The sequence below is a fragment of the Panthera onca genome, chromosome A1 (assembly GCF_046562875.1).
Source record: "Panthera onca isolate mPanOnc1 chromosome A1, mPanOnc1 haplotype 2, whole genome shotgun sequence".
NCBI lineage: Eukaryota > Metazoa > Chordata > Mammalia > Carnivora > Felidae > Panthera > Panthera onca.
Genome location: NC_138339.1, coordinates 122753307 through 122773173, shown reverse-complemented (window position 1 = coordinate 122773173; position 19867 = coordinate 122753307). Strand labels below are relative to the sequence as shown.

Genomic DNA, 19867 nt, shown 5'->3' with positions numbered 1-19867 from the left:
AAAGAAAGGCTATGTTTGAAACCGTCTCTGTGTTATGGTTTCCTATTACAAACTCTTAGTTTTATTGATGGTACAAAAGGGAAAGCTGAGGAAGTAGGATAAACACCAGACCAAAGAGTTAGATGTTGGTTTACCTATATTCCTAAATAGTACTTTATGATGTCTCTCACTGCTGCCAGTGAATAGATTTAATTTATTTGTATGCGACAGTGGGAGATGTTTTAAAAAGGTGGAACTCTTATTTTCTGGCATCTTACACAACTGCCTTCCTACCTACTAAAATTTTTGTTGCTAGAAGGATGCTTGTCACATTCTCTTCTTTTCCCAAACACAGAAGGTGTTGCTTTAACTTCTAGGAATAATTAGGTGACATTATTTGTGCTTCACCACCTTGTTTTATTCTTGATTTATAGCTTGAATTAGTGCTCTGTGTAGCTATGCAATCCCACTAACTCCATGATTACAGATACTCAGCCATTGGCTATTTTGGGAAGAACTGTTTTTTGTCCATTATTTTCCACCATCGTGTTCTTCCTGCTACATATGTCCTCAGCTTATAGTCTTTATATTCAGTTACATAAGTTACTTTTAGTAATCTTGTACTCTAAACTTCTTGGATTTTATTTGTTAACAAGATAGGGCTTGGGGTGCCTGGGTGGCTCAGTCCGTTAAATTGTTAACAAGATAGGGCTTGGGATGCCTGGGTGGCTCAGTCCATTAAGTGTCTGACTCTCAGTTTTGGCTCAGGTCATGATCTCATAGTTTCATGAATTCAAGCCCAGCATTGGGCTCTGTGCCGACAGCACAGAGCCTGCTTGGGATTCTCTCTCTCTCTCTCTCTCTCTCTCTCTCTCTCTCTCTCTCTCTGCCCCTCCCCCATTTGAACTGTCTCTGTCTCAATAATAAATGACTAAACTTGAAAAAAAAAAAAGATAGGGCATATTCCTGTTAGTAAGTATACTAGCGTGTTGTAAATAAAATTAATGAGCATTTAAAGGAACATTCATTCTTTGCAGAGCTACTAAATTGCTGATGTTATTGCATTTATTACACAATTGAAAATTTCTTTGCTGGGCTAGCAGATGTCTACATTGCTGTTTGTGGCAGTAAATCTCCTTTTTCTTACCTGTTGATTGTTATTAGGTACTTGGAACAGATAAACCAAACCATGAATTCCTGTAAGATCTTATAGTAGTTATTAAATTATCTCACAAATATAACAGCTTTTGCTCAGGAAGATTAAAGTCTTTACCCATCTCTTAGTTCAGATATAAAATTAAATATGGGCAATACATTTTGATGAGGGTTGCTTTCAAAGAATACTTCTCTTAAAGTGATTGCCATAATTTCAGAACTGTGGTGTCCTGACGCTGTTAAAGTCAATATCTAGGGGGAAAACTGTTAGACTTTTTCATTAATAACATGTTGAAGATGCTTGAGGTACATGCAGTTTTGAGATCTCCGATTCTAGAAGAAAAAAACCAAAAAACAGTTGACGCTCTGATTTTTTTCCCTAGTGGTTTCATTACCCTCTTGTAATTCAGAGTATTTTAACATCAAATGGGTGATGACTTTTTCCTTTGGACTTGAGAATCATTGTGAATACGTTGGATGATCTTATTTTTAAAAACCTTAAGTTACTTATATTATTCATATATGTTGACTGCAATTCAAAATAGTAAACAACTATTTTTTACCCAGATCTTTTTTAAAAGCGGCTCTATTGTTGTTTAATTTACATACGTTAAAGGTCCTTCATTTTAAGTGTACAGTGCAGCGAGTTTTAGTAAATTTACAGAATTTTGTAACCATCACCACCATCTAGTTTTAATCTCTATCATTCTGAGACCTTCTCACTACTATAACCCCAAGCAACCACTACTTTTCTTTCTGTCTCTATAGATTTGCCTTTTTCTTTATAGATTTGATATAAATGGAATTGCATAATATGTGATCTTTTGTGACTGTCTTCTTTCACTTAGTGTAATGTTTTCAAGGTTCATCCCCCTTATAGAATGTATCAGTAGTTTGTTCCTTTTTATTGCTGAATAGTCCCAATTCTTCCTAAACAGGAGGATTAAGCCTTGAGTATGCCTCAGAGTAGTTACTGTATGTTTTTTTTCCTTTTTATGTCCCAATGTTAGGATTGTTAATATTGATAATTATTTTGTAATGAGGGGAGTAACTTAAGTGCAATCCAAAATCTTAAAATAACACACATTTACTTCATTTTTAACATACACTGTCAGTATGAGAAATCCTATATGAGAAGCCTGGTTTCTCCTAGGGTAATACTCAGTTTCTCTCGTAGACTTTTACATGAAGAGTTTATTTAAATTCAGAATAATTGTCCTTTGTGACTTAAGTTTAATATAGTTTTCAGGTAAAGAAATGCTAAAGACTTATTAGTGGAAAGTTTTAGGATAGGTCCTGAAAAAACTGATTTCATGTTGTATTTTAATGTAACAAGACAAAGGTTTTGGCCACTTGAAAAATACTTTTCACTACTTTGATTTATAAGTTACAGTTTCCTGTAGTAACCTTTACTTGCACAGTTAATATTGTGAAGAAACAATTGAAAAGTTAAGCTAACACTGATGATATCCTCAACGCTATTTTGACACTATTTTAGATTTGACGTTCTTTAAAAGTCCAATCTACTAAGCAAAATTTCGAGATTTTTCCTCTTTGATTTCCTTTCTCCCAGACCTGTTTTAATTTCCAGAATCCTCCTATCCTAAAGATTCGATTTTTTAATTAAAAAATTCCCATTTTTTGAATTGGCAACATCCCAGTGTGTGCTATGTGAAATAGAGGAGTCTAGTCTTTAATCTGCCTCCCACCGGTGTGAGTCTTTGAACATTCATTTTACAGCATTAGTTAAAAGGGTTTTGGGAGGGAGGTCCGTGTGTGTGGGAGGGGGAGCTGATTTTTTTTTTTTTTTTAGCATGGCACTTTTTCAAACATTTTTCATGTGCTTAGGTACATCCAAGCAGAAGTCCAGTTCCCTGCAGGTAGCAGATCAGGACGTACTGCCACCTTTTCACCCATACCAGCCTTTGGAGTGCATAGTAGAGGAGACTGAAGGCAAGCTGAATGAACTGGGACAAAGAATTAGTGCTATTGAAAAAGCACAGCTTAAGTCACTGGAGTTAATTCAAGGTGAACCTCTGAACAAAGATAAGATAGAAGAACTTAAAAAGAACAGAGAAGAGCAAGTCCAGAAGAAGAAGAAAATACTGAAGGAACTGCAGAAAGTGGAAAGGCAGTTGCAGATGAAAACACAGCAGCAATTTACCAAAGAATACTTGGAAACCAAAGGTCAGAAAGACACAGTATCTCCACAGCAGCAGTGCTCTCATAGCGGAGTCTTCCCAGAAGGGGAAGGAGATGGTAGTCTCCCAGAGGATCACTTTGCAGAGTTACCTCAGGTTGACACACTCTTATTTAAAGATAACGATGTTGATGATGAGCACCAGTCTCCACCATCGGCAGCACAAATTGATTTTGTCCCAGTCCAGCCTTTATCATCTCCACAGTGTAACTTTTCCGGTGACTTAGGTTCTAATGGGACAAGTTCTCTTGAACTTCAGAAAGTATCAGGTAATCATCAGCTTATAGGACAGCCTCAGATTGCTATTACTGGACATGATCAGGGGCTGTTAGTTCAAGAACCAGATGGACTAATGGTTGCAACTCCAGCCCAGACGCTTACCGACACTCTTGATGACCTGATAGCAGGTGGGTTAAGAAATATATCTGTAATAATTTCTCTTTAATCTGTGTGCTCAACTTCTTTACACGACCCTCCAAAGACACCAACCTGGTACTTTTCCATTGTAGACCTATCTTTGTAAAATTACTTATTCCTGGAGGTGTTTTGGAAGTGAATTTAACTAAGCCAGACAGCACTAATGCACAAAAGTGTGTTTTCCCCTCTTCTTTTTCGTTATTTGCAAAGGCAAAGAAATAAAATTGACATGATCTTTTATTTTAGAACTTTGGTATCAAAACCACCCTGTGGGGGGAAAAAATCATTAAAAAATTAAATTAAATTAAATTTAAAAAAAAAAGAAAAAAAAAAAAAGAAACCACCCTGTGGGGGCACCTGGGTGACTCAGTTGGTAGAGCATGCAACGCTTGCTTTCCAGGTTGTGAGTTTAAGCCCCATGATGGGTGTAGAGACTGCTTTAAACAAATGAGCAAAAACATACCCTGTGTTGTATCTTGGGTAGGAGACCTCTAAATAGAATTTCTTTGTAGGCCTTAGAGATATTCACGTAAGAATTATACGTTAAATTTTCCTGCTATTGATTTTCATATGTGGATATCGTAATTCTAAATTACATGGCTTTCTCTTTATTTATAATTATATTAGATCACTTTAATATTTGTAATTAAAAGGGATGTTCAGAGAAAACTACGCATTCCATGTTCTTGTATCTGTGGTCAGAAGATTCAAATTACCCTGAAGTTATCATCAACTGGATGATGATTTGGAGATTGGGATTTTCATATTTACTATCCTGATGAAAGCACACAGACAAAGACACCACACATACACACAGGAAAAGAGAAAAAGAAAGGCCTGATAACCTTAAAGTATATGTTTCTGTTTATTGTTGTGTGGAAAATTACAACTAGATTTGAAATGAGGTGCACAAGTTTACTTTCCCTTTCATTGTCCTTGCAGCAGTGGGAAAACAGTGCAATTAATCATTTACCTTCCTAAAGATGGCTGGTGAATGTATCACCTCCATGAGAGCCCAGTTCAGAAATGCAGCCAGAATGGCTGTTGACAGTGGATGAAGACCAAGAACTAAGATGTAGCTGGAGTGATATTCAAAGGCAGGCCAGTCCTCTGTCTCTTGATTGCAACATTTTTTTCCTTACTGTTGTCTGTTTCCTCTTGTCATATTCTCCTCCCCTCTTCCCATCCCAATTATGCTATCCCAGTTTCCTTTCTTCTTTTGTGAGCTTTTAGCCTTCCTAATCTTTGCTGAATCTTTAAAAATGTGGAATAAGCTTACTTAAATCAGGAATTATATTGGGCTTGTATATGACTTGTAATGGTTATAGAACTGTGATACTGCCTATGAGTTTCCTCTGATACGTAATTAGTATCACTGTGCAGAAGAGGAATATCTTAGTTTCCTAGAAAGAGAATAAAAATGCTGGGAAAGGTTTTAAGAAGTTAGATTCTTTATTCTTTAGTTTGGGTTTTTTATACCTGCAGCCAACAGTCGCTTAACTCAAATGAACTTTGTGTCATTAGCATTGAGAGTTGTTATAAATTATGAATAAACTCTTAAGAGTTCATTTATAGTTCTAATTCCTAATCTAATATAAGCAGATATTTGAGTGTCAAGTACAAATATGAATAATAATAATGAAACCAAGCATATGGGAATAAAATTTTTACGACTTAGGATTCAATAAGTAGCATTATAATGTTTGTAATTACATACTCAGTTTGCAGTTATGAAACCCACATTACTGCTCAATCTAGCTTTGTTGTAACTTAGAACTTGTCTTTTTTTTTTTTTTTTTTTTAAATAATGTAGAAACAGCTCTAAAAGGAACTTGAAAATATTAACTTTATGGTAGTATTTATGGGTGGTTCTTGTATGGGAGGTGAAATTTTATTTCATTCAACTATTTGTTAAATTGAAATGGTCTTTTATAAAGTTCAAAATATTTGTTTAGAAACATCTTTTATTTATATATGTTAATATAAACTATGAAAATTTAATTTCTGTTAGACATTAGTGATAGTTGGCCTATCATTTTGTACAATATTCTTTTATTAACAAGCTTTCACATATAAATCAACCAATAAATACAAAAGTTATCTTCATATAAAAATTTTCCATTTTTATGAAGGTTATCTGTTTTAAAATATATAGCAACAATTAAATTTCCTTTTTCAGTATGACAAACTTTCTCACTTAAAGTTAAAAAATGTTATTTTATTAAGTCCCGGTTTCTTTTAATTTTCTTTATTGAAGGTGAAAGAAATTAGACAAGGGTGGATTAGGTGAATACCTAATTCTACGATTGCATGCTATATTAATATATTAATAATGATTATAGATCAGGCCAAAGATGTAATTAATTTTACCCAAATTAAATCTAGTTCTCATCCCTTGTATTTAATAAAGGAGAGAATACTGTATATCTTACAGTTTTACTTTAGAGAATATCCATTAAATAATAGCAATAAATTTTGCTCTTTAAATATAGGAGTATTTTTTTCTTTATTGCTTGTATGGCAAAATATTTTCATGTAAATGAGTTGGTTAGATAAGTAATTTAGTAAGACGGTGACTTGATTAACTTAGTATTTTAGTGTATAGTCTTATATGTGTCATACTTGATATAGTCCCAGACAGAATGTATGTAAACTCTTGGTTGGGAGCATGGTTCTTCAGGTCCTTTCCTTGTAAAAATAAGTGTTGGGCTTTTAGAAGTTATCATAATGACAAGTGATTCTCAGTTCAAATGTATAGAACTAAGATTTAGAAATCTAAAATTCAAAATAGCTTTGACAATTGAGCATTTCTAGAAACATCTGGTAAAAATTTTATCATTAATATATAAAGATCAATTAAAAATCAAATAATATCAATTTATTCACATTTATTGAGCACTTACCATGTATTAAGCTCTGTGCTCAATGCTTTATATACATTATCTCATGGCTATTTATAATAATCTTATAAAATAGGTCCTTTTCCCACGTCTGTTTTTCTGTTGAAAAACTAAGACATATGGATATTAAGTTACTACTAGGTGCCAAGATTTAAACTCAGTTCAGCCATGTTTAAAAACCTTAAGTGTAATATGCATGCATCTGATTCATCTTGAAGTTCTGGATTTATCTTAAAGATATTTGTTATTTCCTTGGACTTCTAAAAAAATGAACAGTTTCCCTTATTTTTATATAAAGATTTTATATATATGTAAGGTTTTATATAGTTTTGTGGCTAGCGCATTGTTAGTGTTGTTGGCACCTTAATAGGTTCTCTTAAAACAAATTCTCGTTCAAAAGTATATTGCTTTAAGTAATCTTATAGTATAATCTTAAGAATAAAAAGGTACTTAGGAAATCCTCTTATTTTTGAGAGAATTTGCAATAAAATACCTTTAAATAATTTCTTCTAATGTTAATATTTTACTTATAGGCTTTTATTTATTTGTATATATTTACTAAAGTTACTGTTATATAAAACAGATTATGGTAATTTTCTAAACTCTCACAGCATAGTTTATGTACACGTAGTGTCTGAGATTTTTATATAGTAAAGTTTATTATTATCTTCCATATTGCCTACAAAACCATGTTAAATTTCATAAAGAATTAAGTAGAATATTGCAGTTAGTTCTTCTATCACCCCATTTAGGATAGTGCATAAATTTAATTTGAATTGTATAGTGACTTTTGTGGCAGCAATCTGTATTAGTCATTTTCAGAGACATTTCATTCAGAGGTAGGAAACGTTTTAGGGTTTATGAAAATGTAATAGTCCTGGTGTAATTTTATGTTAATAATACCTTTATTCCACATGTACCTTTTTAAATCTTGCTACTTTCTAGTCTTCATTACTTTTCGTATGTAATTAATCCTATTAAAGTCACTTTTGTGGAATGTTTCTGATTGTCATTATTGCAAAGAGGAAAAAATGTTTCTAGGATAATATTGTACAAAAATGTATGATAGTTGATATAACAACACATTTTTGGTAATAGAGCTGTTAAATGCACAAAAGTATTTTTTAAAAACCATCTCTGTGAAGAAGTCTTTTTTGTATCACATCTGACATAGTGCTCTAATCAGTTATTTAAAAAAATTAAGAATCTGTTTTTCATAATAACAAAAGGAGATAACATGGATAGACAACATTAATAATGATAAAAAAAGTAGTTATGTTAGTAAGGTATATGTTGATAATTATGAGACTACTGTTGAAAGCTTATTATTACAGAGAAGCTACATATTATTCCTTAGTGTCTTATTTTCTAGAGCTGTTTTCCAAACGTATCTGCTGTTTTGAGGAGGTATAGCAAAATACTATCTGCTTTTAATTCATTGATGACAAAAAATTTTTTTATTAAACTTTGTTTCCATTGTGCAAGTTCTTATATGTGAAACAAAAATACATAATAATTATTCCTATTCGTAACCATGATAGAAGCTATAGAAATTCATATGGCCAAGACAATTTTATATATATTGGTGGGGAGAAGAGCGGGACAGCTCAGGTAGAAATATATCTGAACATCTTAAGTTTGCAACTTATTTAAGAAGTAGTATACTAAACTTAGTCATTTTTTCTTGTGAATGGTATCCTTGATTAGGATCCAGTCATATCAAAATTCTAGAGACTAAACATTCTCCAGCATGTGAAATGATTACATTTTCTATTGAGACCTGTGTTTTTGATTTTTGGTCTAGGTAAGAGAAGGTTATTGTCATTACTGAAGCTTTGTCTTTTTTTTTTTTTTCATATTATTAATGGTTATATGTTTTTTTCTGAGTATTTTCTTTAGTGAGTAGTAATGTTTATATTTTTCAATACAGTGAACAATAGTACTGAAAGTCCTATAAAATATCTGATACTTACATTTATTGAGCACTTAACATGTGCCAAACACTGTGTGTTTTAAATGTTTTTTGTTCCTTACCTAGCAGACAACTCATAACATCCCTCTGAATAGGTCCCATTTCTCCCTCTGTGGGGTTAACACTGTCTCTTAAGAAACATAAGCAATATGCAGAGACATAAAGATAGAATGTAAGTTAACTCAGTTTTCAAACACCAGACTGATATCTCTAATAAAAGTTCCAATGTTCATTTTAAAAATAGTTTTATTTTCAGACACTGATGCATTTTAGCAAATTTTCAAAGTAAATATTGAATTTTAAAACATATTCTCTGCTATTTATGTGAGAAATATTTTAGTGTGTTCTCTCCCCCCCCCCTCTTTTTTTTGTATTGTCTTTAGGATGTTTTTATCTAATTACCTTTTACAAACTAAGATACAAAATTTATTATTTATTGGAAACTACTTTTTCCCTATTGACAGCATAAAAGGCTATCATTTGTTGTATATTCACTAAATAATGGGCACCATGCTAGTAAGTACTTTACATGCATCATCTCAAGTGGTGTTTCCAACAATATTTCAAGGCAGGTACTATTATTATCATCCTCATTTTACATATGAGGAAAATTGAGACTCTCCGAGGTTAAATTACTTGCCTGAAATCAGAAAGTGGTGGCACTAGGATTTAAGCATAGGTCCGTTTGACTCCAAGCTTGTGATTTGACTACTACATTATATTCCTGCTATAAAATTTTCTGTTTTTTTGTGTTTTTCTGTATACAAATGACTTCATTCTTTCAAGTAGCATTCAGCAATGTGAATATTGTTTTTCAGCTGTGAGTAGCAGAGTGCCCACTGGTTCAAACAGTTCCTCTCAGACCACAGAATGTCTTACACCTGAACCCTGTTCACAGTCTCCAAGCAATGTGGCTTCCCAGTCTATGCCCCCTGTGTATCCTTCAGTTGACATTGATGCACATGTGAGTAGATTGCTTTATTTAAACTTATTTTGCAAATTCTGATTTTCTTTGGAAAAGAAAATTATTATACATTCATTGTACAAATAAGAATTATTTGCTCTTCAATTGATAATCCCGTTGTAAACAAAAACGAACCTTTTTTCCTTTTAGACTGAGAGCAATCATGACACAGCATTGACATTAGCTTGTGCAGGTGGCCACGAAGAACTTGTGTCTGTACTCATTGCACGAGATGCTAAAATTGAGCACAGAGACAAAAAAGGTAAGACATGTCAGTCAGAAGTAAAGCCTAAGAGTTTTTTCGTGTGTGTTTTTGTGTGTGTCTGCCTGTTTGGAAAATAATTGTTATTTTTTTTAATATTTATTTCTGAGAGAGAGAATGGGAGCGAGCAGGGGAGGGGCAGAGAGAGAGAGAGAGAGAGAGAGAGAGAGAGAGAGAGAGAAAGGGAAAGAGGATCTGAAGCAGGCCTCATGGCTGATATTAGCGAGCCTGATATGGGTCCCAGACTCACAAACCTTGAGAACATGACCTGAGCCAAAGTTGGATGCTTAGCTGACTGAGCCACCCAGGCACCCCAAAAACAATTATTTTTTTATTATCAATAAGTAGTTCCTAAACTATCTCAGTGAAAAGATGGAGAAGCAGGGGTACCTGGGCAGCAGCTCAGTCCGTTAAGTGTCTGACTCTTGATTTCAGCTTAGGTCATGATCTCATAGTTTGTGGGTTCGAGTCCTGCATCGGACTCTGGTCTGACAGTGTGAAGCCTGCTTGGGATTGTCTCTCTCTCTTTCTCTCTGCCCCTCCTGCTCTTGCACGTGTGTGTGTGTGCGCGTGCACGTGCGTGCGCTCACTCTCTCTCTCTCTCTCTGAAAATAAATAAATTTTTAAAGGTGGATATGCATATTTCAATTAGGAATATCCAGATTTGTTCATTTACAGAGCCAGATTATTCTCAAAATTTTTTTTAAATTAAGACTATATATCATGAGTGAAATACAGCAAGTTGTGGTTGCCTTTCTTTTTTTTTTTTTTTGTAATTTTTTTTTAATGTTTATTTATTTTTGAGAGAGAGAGACAGAGCACAAGCGGGGGAGGGGCAGAGGGAGGGGGAGACACAGAATCTGAAGCAGCTTCGGGCTCTGAGCTGTCAGCACAGAGCCCGACGTGGGGCTCAAACTCACAAACCATGAGATCATGACCTGAGCCGAAGTCGGACGCTCAACCGACTGAGCCACCCAGGCACCCCATGGTTGCCTTTCTTCTTAATCCAAAAGTATAATATCCAGAGCTCATTATGAGTATAAACTTTAGTAGTTTTGTTTGACTTAGCATTTAGTTTTTATCAGGTATTTTGGGGTTTTTGTCACTAACAAATGAGAGCTTAGAGCAATTTGTTAAATGGTTATAATTATCTACCTTAATGACCTTATTCTATTAAAATAATAGAAAACTGAGGGGCCCCTGGGTGGCTCAGTTGGTTAAGTGTCCGACTCTTGGTTTTGGCTCATGTCGTGATCTCACCATTCATGAGTTCAAACCCTGCATTGGGCTCTGCACTAACAGCCAGGAGCCTGCTTGGGATTTTCTCTCTTTCCCTCTGTCTCTGCCCCTCCCCTACTCACTCTCTCTCTCTCTCAAATAAATAAATAAACTTAAAAAAAATTTTAATAGAAAATTGAAAACAATGGCTCAATAAGCAAAAAAAACAAATTTGAGATTTTTATTTCTCCTTTAGGTTTCACACCACTGATCCTGGCAGCAACAGCAGGCCATGTTGGAGTTGTTGAAATCCTTTTGGATAAAGGTGGCGATATAGAAGCACAATCTGAACGAACTAAGGATACTCCACTTTCATTAGCATGTTCTGGTGGACGTCAGGAGGTGTGTTAATGTTAATTTTCACTTTGTAACCATTATGCTCGTATTTTAAATATGCATATACTAAGTAATTTAGCTACATGAATAAAACTTGCCTGTGTTTTGACATGTTCCATATACTAAGTTTAATGGGAGTAGTGAATCACCTTTCATAGAATTTGTTTCTTGCCGTTTAGGCAAAAAAATTTCTGTTTATCCTTACATTTATTGGGGGCTGAATGAACCATAATCCTAACACATATGAAATGCAAGTTCATGACTCAACAATTGACGAGTAGGAAGAGTAACATTTTAAAAATAAAAAAAGAGAGAGTAATATCTTGTTATTGTAATATAATTGGGATTTCAAAGCTCCAAATTCCTGATATGAAGTTTAATCCATTTCTCCAGTTGCTGATACTTGAATATCTAGGGCATAATTAAAATGCCAGATATTCAGGCAAGGAAGTTACAGGTTCCATTTCTCCGTGCTTCCTTCATTATAAGTTGAACACTTGTTTTTTATATTTTACTTTGTAGGTGGTAGACTTGCTGCTGGCTCGAGGTGCAAATAAAGAACACAGGAACGTGTCTGATTATACACCATTGAGTCTAGCTGCATCTGGAGGATATGTTAATATCATTAAGATCCTACTTAATGCTGGGGCGGAGATTAATTCAAGGTATGTATCTTCATTTTATTATTCATGATTAGTACATTACTACATTGGGGTTAAATGTCTTCCTCTATATATCTGGACAGATACCACTTTTAATTAAGATAGTAATAAAATCAAGTATACTTTAACTAAAAGTGAAAATTTTTTTTAAAGATTGTATTAAAGTTACAAGATCAACAATTATTCCTGTAATGTGCTTATAAGTAGTCACAGCTTACTTCAAAATGCTAACATGGCTATTTTTAGAGAGGTGTCATCTCGGAAAGTACTTCATTATGTGTAGTTGGAAATTTATAACCTCTAAATAGGGGTTATCTTTTACATTGTGTAATTTTCCAGGGTGCCTGGGTGGTTCAGTCAGTTAAACATCTGACTCTTGATCTCAGCTCAGGTCATGATCTCATGGTTCATGAGTTTGAGCCCTGCATTGGGTTCTATGCTGATAGCATGGATCCTGCTTGGGATTCTCTCTCTCCTTCTCTCTCATACACTCTCTCTCCCCCCCCCCCCGCCCTCCCCCCCATGCTGTCACTCTCTCAAAATAAATAAACAATAAATAATATTAATGTATAAATAAATAAATAAATAGATTTTCCTATTCCTAATTAGTAGTCTACACAAATAAAATTTACACTGGTGTTAGAAACCTTTCTTTTTACTGAATCATTTTCATCTTTTATATTCTCTATGCTTTTTAAAACGCAATAGGCAACATATTACCTTAATTTTCTAAGCACATTTCTCCCTTTAGGACTGGGAGTAAACTGGGTATTTCTCCCCTGATGTTGGCTGCCATGAATGGACACGTTCCTGCAGTGAAACTGCTGCTTGATATGGGTTCAGACATTAATGCCCAAATAGAGACCAATCGGAACACGGCTCTTACTTTGGCCTGTTTTCAAGGCCGAGCAGAAGTCGTGAGTTTGCTTCTGGACCGAAAAGCCAATGTTGAACATAGGGCAAAGGTAAGAATTTTATAACTTGTCAACTACTTCAGGTATATTTCTAGTGTAAAAAGTGTGGCATTTCGGGGCACTGGACTGGCTCAGTTGGTGTAGTGTGGGACTCTTGATTTTGGAGCTCTGAGTTCAAGCCCCACATTGGGTGTAGAGATTACTTAAAAATAAAGTCTTAAAAAAAAAATATCGCTTTTCAACTCCAATTGTGCTATTTTAAATTGTTGTAAGTTAAAACTGACAACCCAAGGCAGGACCAGGGAACTGTGCTGTATACAGTGGTCAGTGACACAATATCATCATTTGTGACTTTTATTAAGAACAATGAAGAAAGTAGAATCACATTTTCCAACCTCACCCTTAAGTAGCTCTCTATGAATCTTCCAGTTTGCAATTTTGACTGTAATAAGATTTTGTAGTGATTGTTTTGTAGAGTTCTTTTTTTTTAATTTCTTAGGTAACTTCTACTCCCAACATTAGGTTTGAACCCACGACCCTGAGATCAAGAGTTGTATATTCTACCAACTAAGCCAGCCAGGTGTCCCATATAGAGTCCTTTAATGTAGATTTTTAAAGAACTGCGTGGATTATAAAATTAAGACAGCTAAAATCTAATCTGATCGTGACAGATTCTGACAATTTCATGAGTGTTTGGCATTTAGAAAGGAGTTAGTATCTCGGCGTTTTTAATTGCTTCGCTTGGAATTATTAGAAACTTACAACCCTAGAAAAGCGTAGCTTATATAGAATTCATTATAATCACACAACGAATGGCCAAATTTTTAGTCATTTCAAATTTGAAAGGTCTGAATGAAATTCTCATATTGTCTCTCTGAACTGCATTAGTTATGTTTCTTAAAATTTAATGCAACATTTACATTTTTTTAATCTATGAAATTAGGGAGTGGAGTTTTCCTCAAATTTTTCATAGCACAAAGAAAAATGAGCCTTTCCTGCTGTCCAGTTTATCTTTTTGTATTATGCGTATTTAGTGTTGTCCAATTATCTATTAGATGTCCTAGAGAAACCCGTATTACTTTGGAAATGATACCAGTAGGAAATGTCTCTTGGCAAATATTTTGAAGACTAATGAGCAAAAGACACATATACATAAAATTTAAGAAGTGCTATTTTAATCTACTTTTCCCAAGGTTGAATAGGATTAAAGGAATTTATCCAGAGTTATTTAGCAAACTAACATTCTCAGTTAGATATTTTAAACAAAATTTTCCCAGGGTGCCTGGGTGGCTCAGTTGGTTAAGTGTCCCACTTTGGCTCAGGTCATGATCTCACGGTTCATGAGTCAGAACCCTGCGTCAGGCTCTGTGCTGACAGCTCAGAGTCTGGAGCCTGGTTCAAATTCTGTGTCTCCCTCTCTCTCTGCCCCTCCCCCACTCACATTCTGTCTTTCTCAAAAATAAAAAAATTTAAAAAAACATTAAACAGAATTTTCCCATTGAACAGTGATGTGCCTTATTTAATTTTCTTTTTATTCATTTTTCATTATCTGTATTCATTGTGCAGAGAAGTTACTGTCTCATGTATAAATTTATAACAGTATAGAAGTTACGAAATTGTTTTTTTATGAGTTGGAATGAGTGAGTTCATTCCAGCATGTCTGACTCAATTCAACAATTTTCACTTGTAGTGTAGTGAAATTGAAGACTGAATACTGCTTAGTTCTTTTATGAGAGAAAATCAGAAATAGAGTCAACTTATAAGTCAGTTGTTTTAGTCTGTTAAGATAATTGTATTCATTTACATAAATTTTTGGTTCATTGCATAAATTTTTGGTTTAAACAGACTGGTCTTACCCCCTTGATGGAAGCTGCTTCTGGAGGATATGCAGAGGTTGGAAGAGTTCTCCTTGATAAAGGAGCAGATGTCAATGCCCCCCCTGTGCCTTCCTCAAGAGATACTGCTCTCACAATAGCAGCAGATAAAGGTCACTACAAATTTTGTGAGCTCCTGATTAATAGGTGGGTAAATTTTATATTTACATATAGGAGTTTTTGTGATCCTTTTTACTTTTCAGCACCTTTACAATTAATCAGATTGTTTTTACTTTATTGGCATTTTAAAGAATGGATTATTTGTATGCTATTTTATAGAAGATAAAAGACAAATAGAGGAAATAGAAAGTCACCCTCTTCTCACAGGATACAAACTATACTAACATTCTTTGACTTTATAGGGGAGCCCATATTGATGTTCGAAACAAGAAGGGAAACACACCACTTTGGCTGGCCTCCAATGGTGGTCACTTTGATGTGGTGCAATTGCTAGTCCAAGCAGGTGCCGATGTGGATGCAGCAGATAACCGGAAGATCACACCTCTTATGTCAGCGTTTCGCAAGGTAATTTTATGTGGGGGAAGAAAGCTAAATGCAATCATTTTTAACTAATTCTAAGTTGAAACCATGTGAGAAAAATGAATTGCTCTTGGAGAATAGACTGCATTTCCATACATAAATCACTGCTATCTTTCCACTCTCTTTGTGGCCAAATCTCAGAGCTACGTGGTAGCTCACCATGAGCAACTTTGTTTGTAAAGCACTTGGCATCTTGACTAGTTTTGTTGTGTACGCAAAACACGAGATTTAAGTATGCGGGTGAATGTCTTCTCTACCTAAAAAGGAACAAAAAGGAATGGTCTCTTTCATAAAAACTTACTATGTCTCGTATGTATGTTAAAGCTTGCTTGTCTGCTATATTTTTAAAAGCTTTCCCACTACAATTATGGTAAAGTATAAACCACTTACCATGGCTTACAAAGCCCTGCAGGATGTGGTTCATGCCCACAGCCCCATAGCAGTCATTTATGCTACCCTTCACCTTTGCTCACTACACTTTAGCTGCTGGCCTAGAATGCACTATATTTTTAACTGCCAGAGGGCCTTTGCTATGAGTTTTCTCTCCCTTGCTCTTCACTGGCTCACTTCTGCTCATCTTTTAGCTCCAATTTTATTTTATTTTATTTTATTTTATTTTATTTTATTTTATTTTATTTTATTTATTTTTTAAAGCTGATTCATTTATTTTGAGAGAGAGAGAGTACACATGCATGAGTGCAAATGGGGAAAGGGCAGAGAGAGAGAGAGAGAGAGAATCCCGAGCAGACTCCGTGGTGTCAGTGCAGAGCCCACTGAGGGGCTCAATCTCACAAATCGTGAGATCATGACCTGAGCCACCAAATCAAGGGTTGGAAGCTTAACTGACTGAGCCACCCAGGTGCCCCAGCTCCCATTGTATATGTCACTACTTAGAGAGTCCTTCCCTAACACTCAGTCTGAAAAGGTCCTCTTGCTCTTTTTTATAGTACCCTATTATTTTCCTTATACCAATTTGTAATTATACATTCAAATATGTATTTACTTTTTTAAAGCTTATTTCCCCAGTTAGACTGGAAGATCCAGGAAGACCAAGCTTTATGAATATCACTCTTTATGCACATTGTTTAGCATAGTGCCCAACACATATTAGGCAGTCACTAAATAGCTATTGAATGAGAATGGTGTAAGTTTTAGGCCTTACAAAAAAAATCTTAGGGGCACCTGGCTGGCTCTGTCAGTGGAACATGCGACTCTTGAATCTAGGATTATATGTTTGAGCTCCATGTTTGGTGTAGAGATTACTTAAAAAATAAAATCTTCTAAAAAAATCTTAAGGGTGGGGGAGAGGGGAAAGTGGATAATGAGCACTGGGGAGGGCATTTGTTGGGATGAGCACTGGGTGTTGTATGGAAACCAAACTGATAATAAATTATATTTTTTAAAAATCTTAAAATATTTTCTAGACTTAATTCTTTAAGTTTTTGCCCTTTCCTTTTAATTGAGGCATCATTTACATATAGTGAAATATACAAACCAAAGGTGCATAGTTTAATGAGTTTTGATAACTGTATACACCTGGGTAACCCACACCCCATAAATTCATAAAATACTTCTGTAATCCTAGAAAGTTCCATCATGCCCATTCTCAATGAATTTCCTGCCGTAGAGACAACGACTTTTCTGATTTTTGTCACCATCAGACTAATTCTGGAAGATGTTTTAGAACTTGGTAGGAAGGAAAACTATGCAAGTTTGGTTATATTGAGGTAGATGATAGTTAGAATTAATTATAGATCATTCACCTCTGATCATAGCATTTAGAAAACATTTTCCCTAGATTCAAGTCATGGGTCTCAGATAATTGTGAGAATCTACCTTGTTTATTAAGATGGACCCAAAATAATATTTTGCAAGGTAGAACATCTCTCTGTTTTAGGACCTATTTCCTTTTTAAATAAAGGTTCATTTCACACTGCCAATTTTTATTAATACATTTATTCTAGGAAACACTTGTTTTCTACAAAAGTTTTTCTATTTTCAATGGGAAATGCTAAGTTAAATTTAGGAGAAATACCTGGGCATGTTGTTTTTATTTTCATAATTTCAATTTTAAGTTTAGTAAATGATCTGGAAGTATCTTTATACCTTTTACTCTTAAGTTTTTAAGCATATGAGCAAATTTTCAAGGAATTCTTCTGTGCATTTTTTGTTGTACTTCTCACAGGGTCATGTGAAAGTTGTTCAGTATTTGGTGAAGGAAGTCAATCAGTTCCCTTCTGATATTGAATGCATGCGATACATAGCAACAATTACAGATAAGGTAGGTTCACTAGAACATTGAAACACATTTGTGTTCTTTGTGGAATTAGATGCCAAAGTGTGCAATTAGCAACCTTTGTTTTGTCCTCTGTGACACCGATCACCTCATCTGTCTGTGCTTTAGTTTCTCTATTTGCAAATGAAGAATGGATATAATAATTTTGATAAATTATTTTGAGGATTCCTTCCTGTTATGGACTATAATTACAGTGAATGCAGCTAAAATTTATAACTAGACTGTTACCTTGATTAGAATTAGTTTGTATTCTCTAAGAATACAAACTTTAAGAAATAGTGATTTTTTTTTTTTTTTTTTTCATGAAGATTGATACATGACTACACTCAAAGGATTGCTTATATTTGGCTCAATGAATTTCAGTTGTTTGGGCTTTATGCCCTGGACTTCAGTGTGCTTATCAACTCAAGTTTTATTTGGCCTGTTTCTATGTTCCTATATTTATATTATTCCATTTTCCACTGTAGGAACTCTTAAAAAAATGTCACCAGTGTGTTGAGACAATTGTGAAGGCTAAAGACCAACAGGCTGCAGAAGCAAATAAGAATGCAAGTATTCTTTTGAAAGAGCTTGATCTGGAAAAGGTGAGTAAGAAAAATAATTTTTCTTATGAGAAATTGTTGAGGGGGTGTGGGAGGGAGGATGGGCTAAATGTGTGAGGAGCACTAAGGAATCTACTCCTAAAATCATTGTTGCATTATATGCTAACTAATTTGGATGTAAATTTTTTTTTTTTAATAATTTTTTTTTTTAATGTTTATTTTTGAGACAGAGAGAGACAGAGCATGAACGGGGGAGGGGCAGAGAGAGAGGGAGACACAGAATCGGAAGCAGGCTCCAGGCTCTGAGCCATCAGCCCAGAGCCCGATGCGGGGCTCGAACCCACAGACCGCGAGATCATGACCTAAGCTGAAGTCGGACGCTTAACCGACTGAGCCACCCAGGCGCCCCTGGATGTAAATTTTTAAAATGAAAAAAAAAAGAGAAATTGTTGAGGGGCGCCTGGGTGGCTCAGTCGGTTAAGCGTCAGACTCTGGATTTTGGCTCAGGTCATGATTTCACAGTTTGTGAGATCGAGTCCCACATCCGGCTCCACACTATCAGTGCGGGATTCTCTGTCTTCTCTCTCTGGCCCTTCCCCCCTCTTGCTCAAAATTAAACAAAGTAAAAAAAAAGAAATTGTTGAAAATTTGTTGTAATAAATTTACCCTCCTTATGACCAATAACCTTCGTGTCTCTTTCAAAGGAAATGATTAATAGACTGTTAAATTACCATCACTTTTTTTTATTTTGACCTCTTGTTCTTAAAAAATATTTTGAGCCATAAAAGTGAGAGACTAGTTTTCAAGCAGATCACAGTTTACCAAATAACATTACTACCTAAATGATTCTAACATTAGTATTAGAAAATATTTAGTAAAGCATTAGAAACCTTTTGCTAATTATAATATTTATGCTATAAGTGTTTTATTAGATCCTCACTTAAAGAGTAAGTGTCTGAGGGATGCCTGGGTGGCTCATTTGGTTAGGCGTCTTACTCTTGATTTTGACTCCGGTCATGGTCTCCCAGTTGGTGAGATTAAGCACCTCTCTAGCTCAGTGCTAGCAGCGCAGAGCCTGCTTGGGATTCTCTGTCTCCTTTCTCTGCCCCTTTGCTGCTTGTGCTCCCTCTCAAAAATAAATAAATAAAACACTTTAAAAAAAAGAGTAAGGGTCTGATATCCTAGGATGTATGGTATAATGGAAAAGGTTTCAAAAACAAGATTGCTTACATGAAGTTCAGTCTGCTTACCTGGAAAGTGAGGGTGTTGCTATTCAATGCAGAAGTTGCATTAAAAGAACAAATAACATGCCCAAGTAGAATTATTTTAAGAAGGCAAGAGATAGCTTAACATGAAGATATTTTGTTGATGATTAAAAGAAAAAATATATGATTATTTTGACAGATGCTAAAATTTTGAAACCAATTCTTAGTTTAAAATTAAAAACAAAAGCAAAAACAAAAAAAAACCTTATAAGACCAGAAGAACAGGTCACTTACAAATCAATGAGAAAAACATAACTTGCCCAGAATAAAAAATGTTCCTGTGAATGGGTAGTTCACAGAAAAAGAAATAC

The 19867-nt window shown here is 34.8% G+C and overlaps 1 protein-coding gene across 3 annotated transcripts in view; it reads left to right on the top strand.

The window, feature by feature from the left end:
• The window catches only part of ANKHD1 (ankyrin repeat and KH domain containing 1), a 131607-nt gene that overhangs the window by 91702 nt on the left and 20038 nt on the right, over positions 1–19867 (top strand). For all 3 annotated transcript variants that reach the window (XM_060635934.2, XM_060635932.2, XM_060635935.2), the window contains 10 exons: positions 2983–3741; positions 9442–9587; positions 9738–9849; positions 11324–11469; positions 11986–12128; positions 12877–13090; positions 14885–15060; positions 15276–15438; positions 17639–17734; positions 18217–18333. In XM_060635934.2, the coding sequence (XP_060491917.2) occupies positions 2983–3741; positions 9442–9587; positions 9738–9849; positions 11324–11469; positions 11986–12128; positions 12877–13090; positions 14885–15060; positions 15276–15438; positions 17639–17734; positions 18217–18333 (2072 nt within the window). The remainder of the gene's footprint in view (positions 1–2982; positions 3742–9441; positions 9588–9737; positions 9850–11323; positions 11470–11985; positions 12129–12876; positions 13091–14884; positions 15061–15275; positions 15439–17638; positions 17735–18216; positions 18334–19867) is intronic.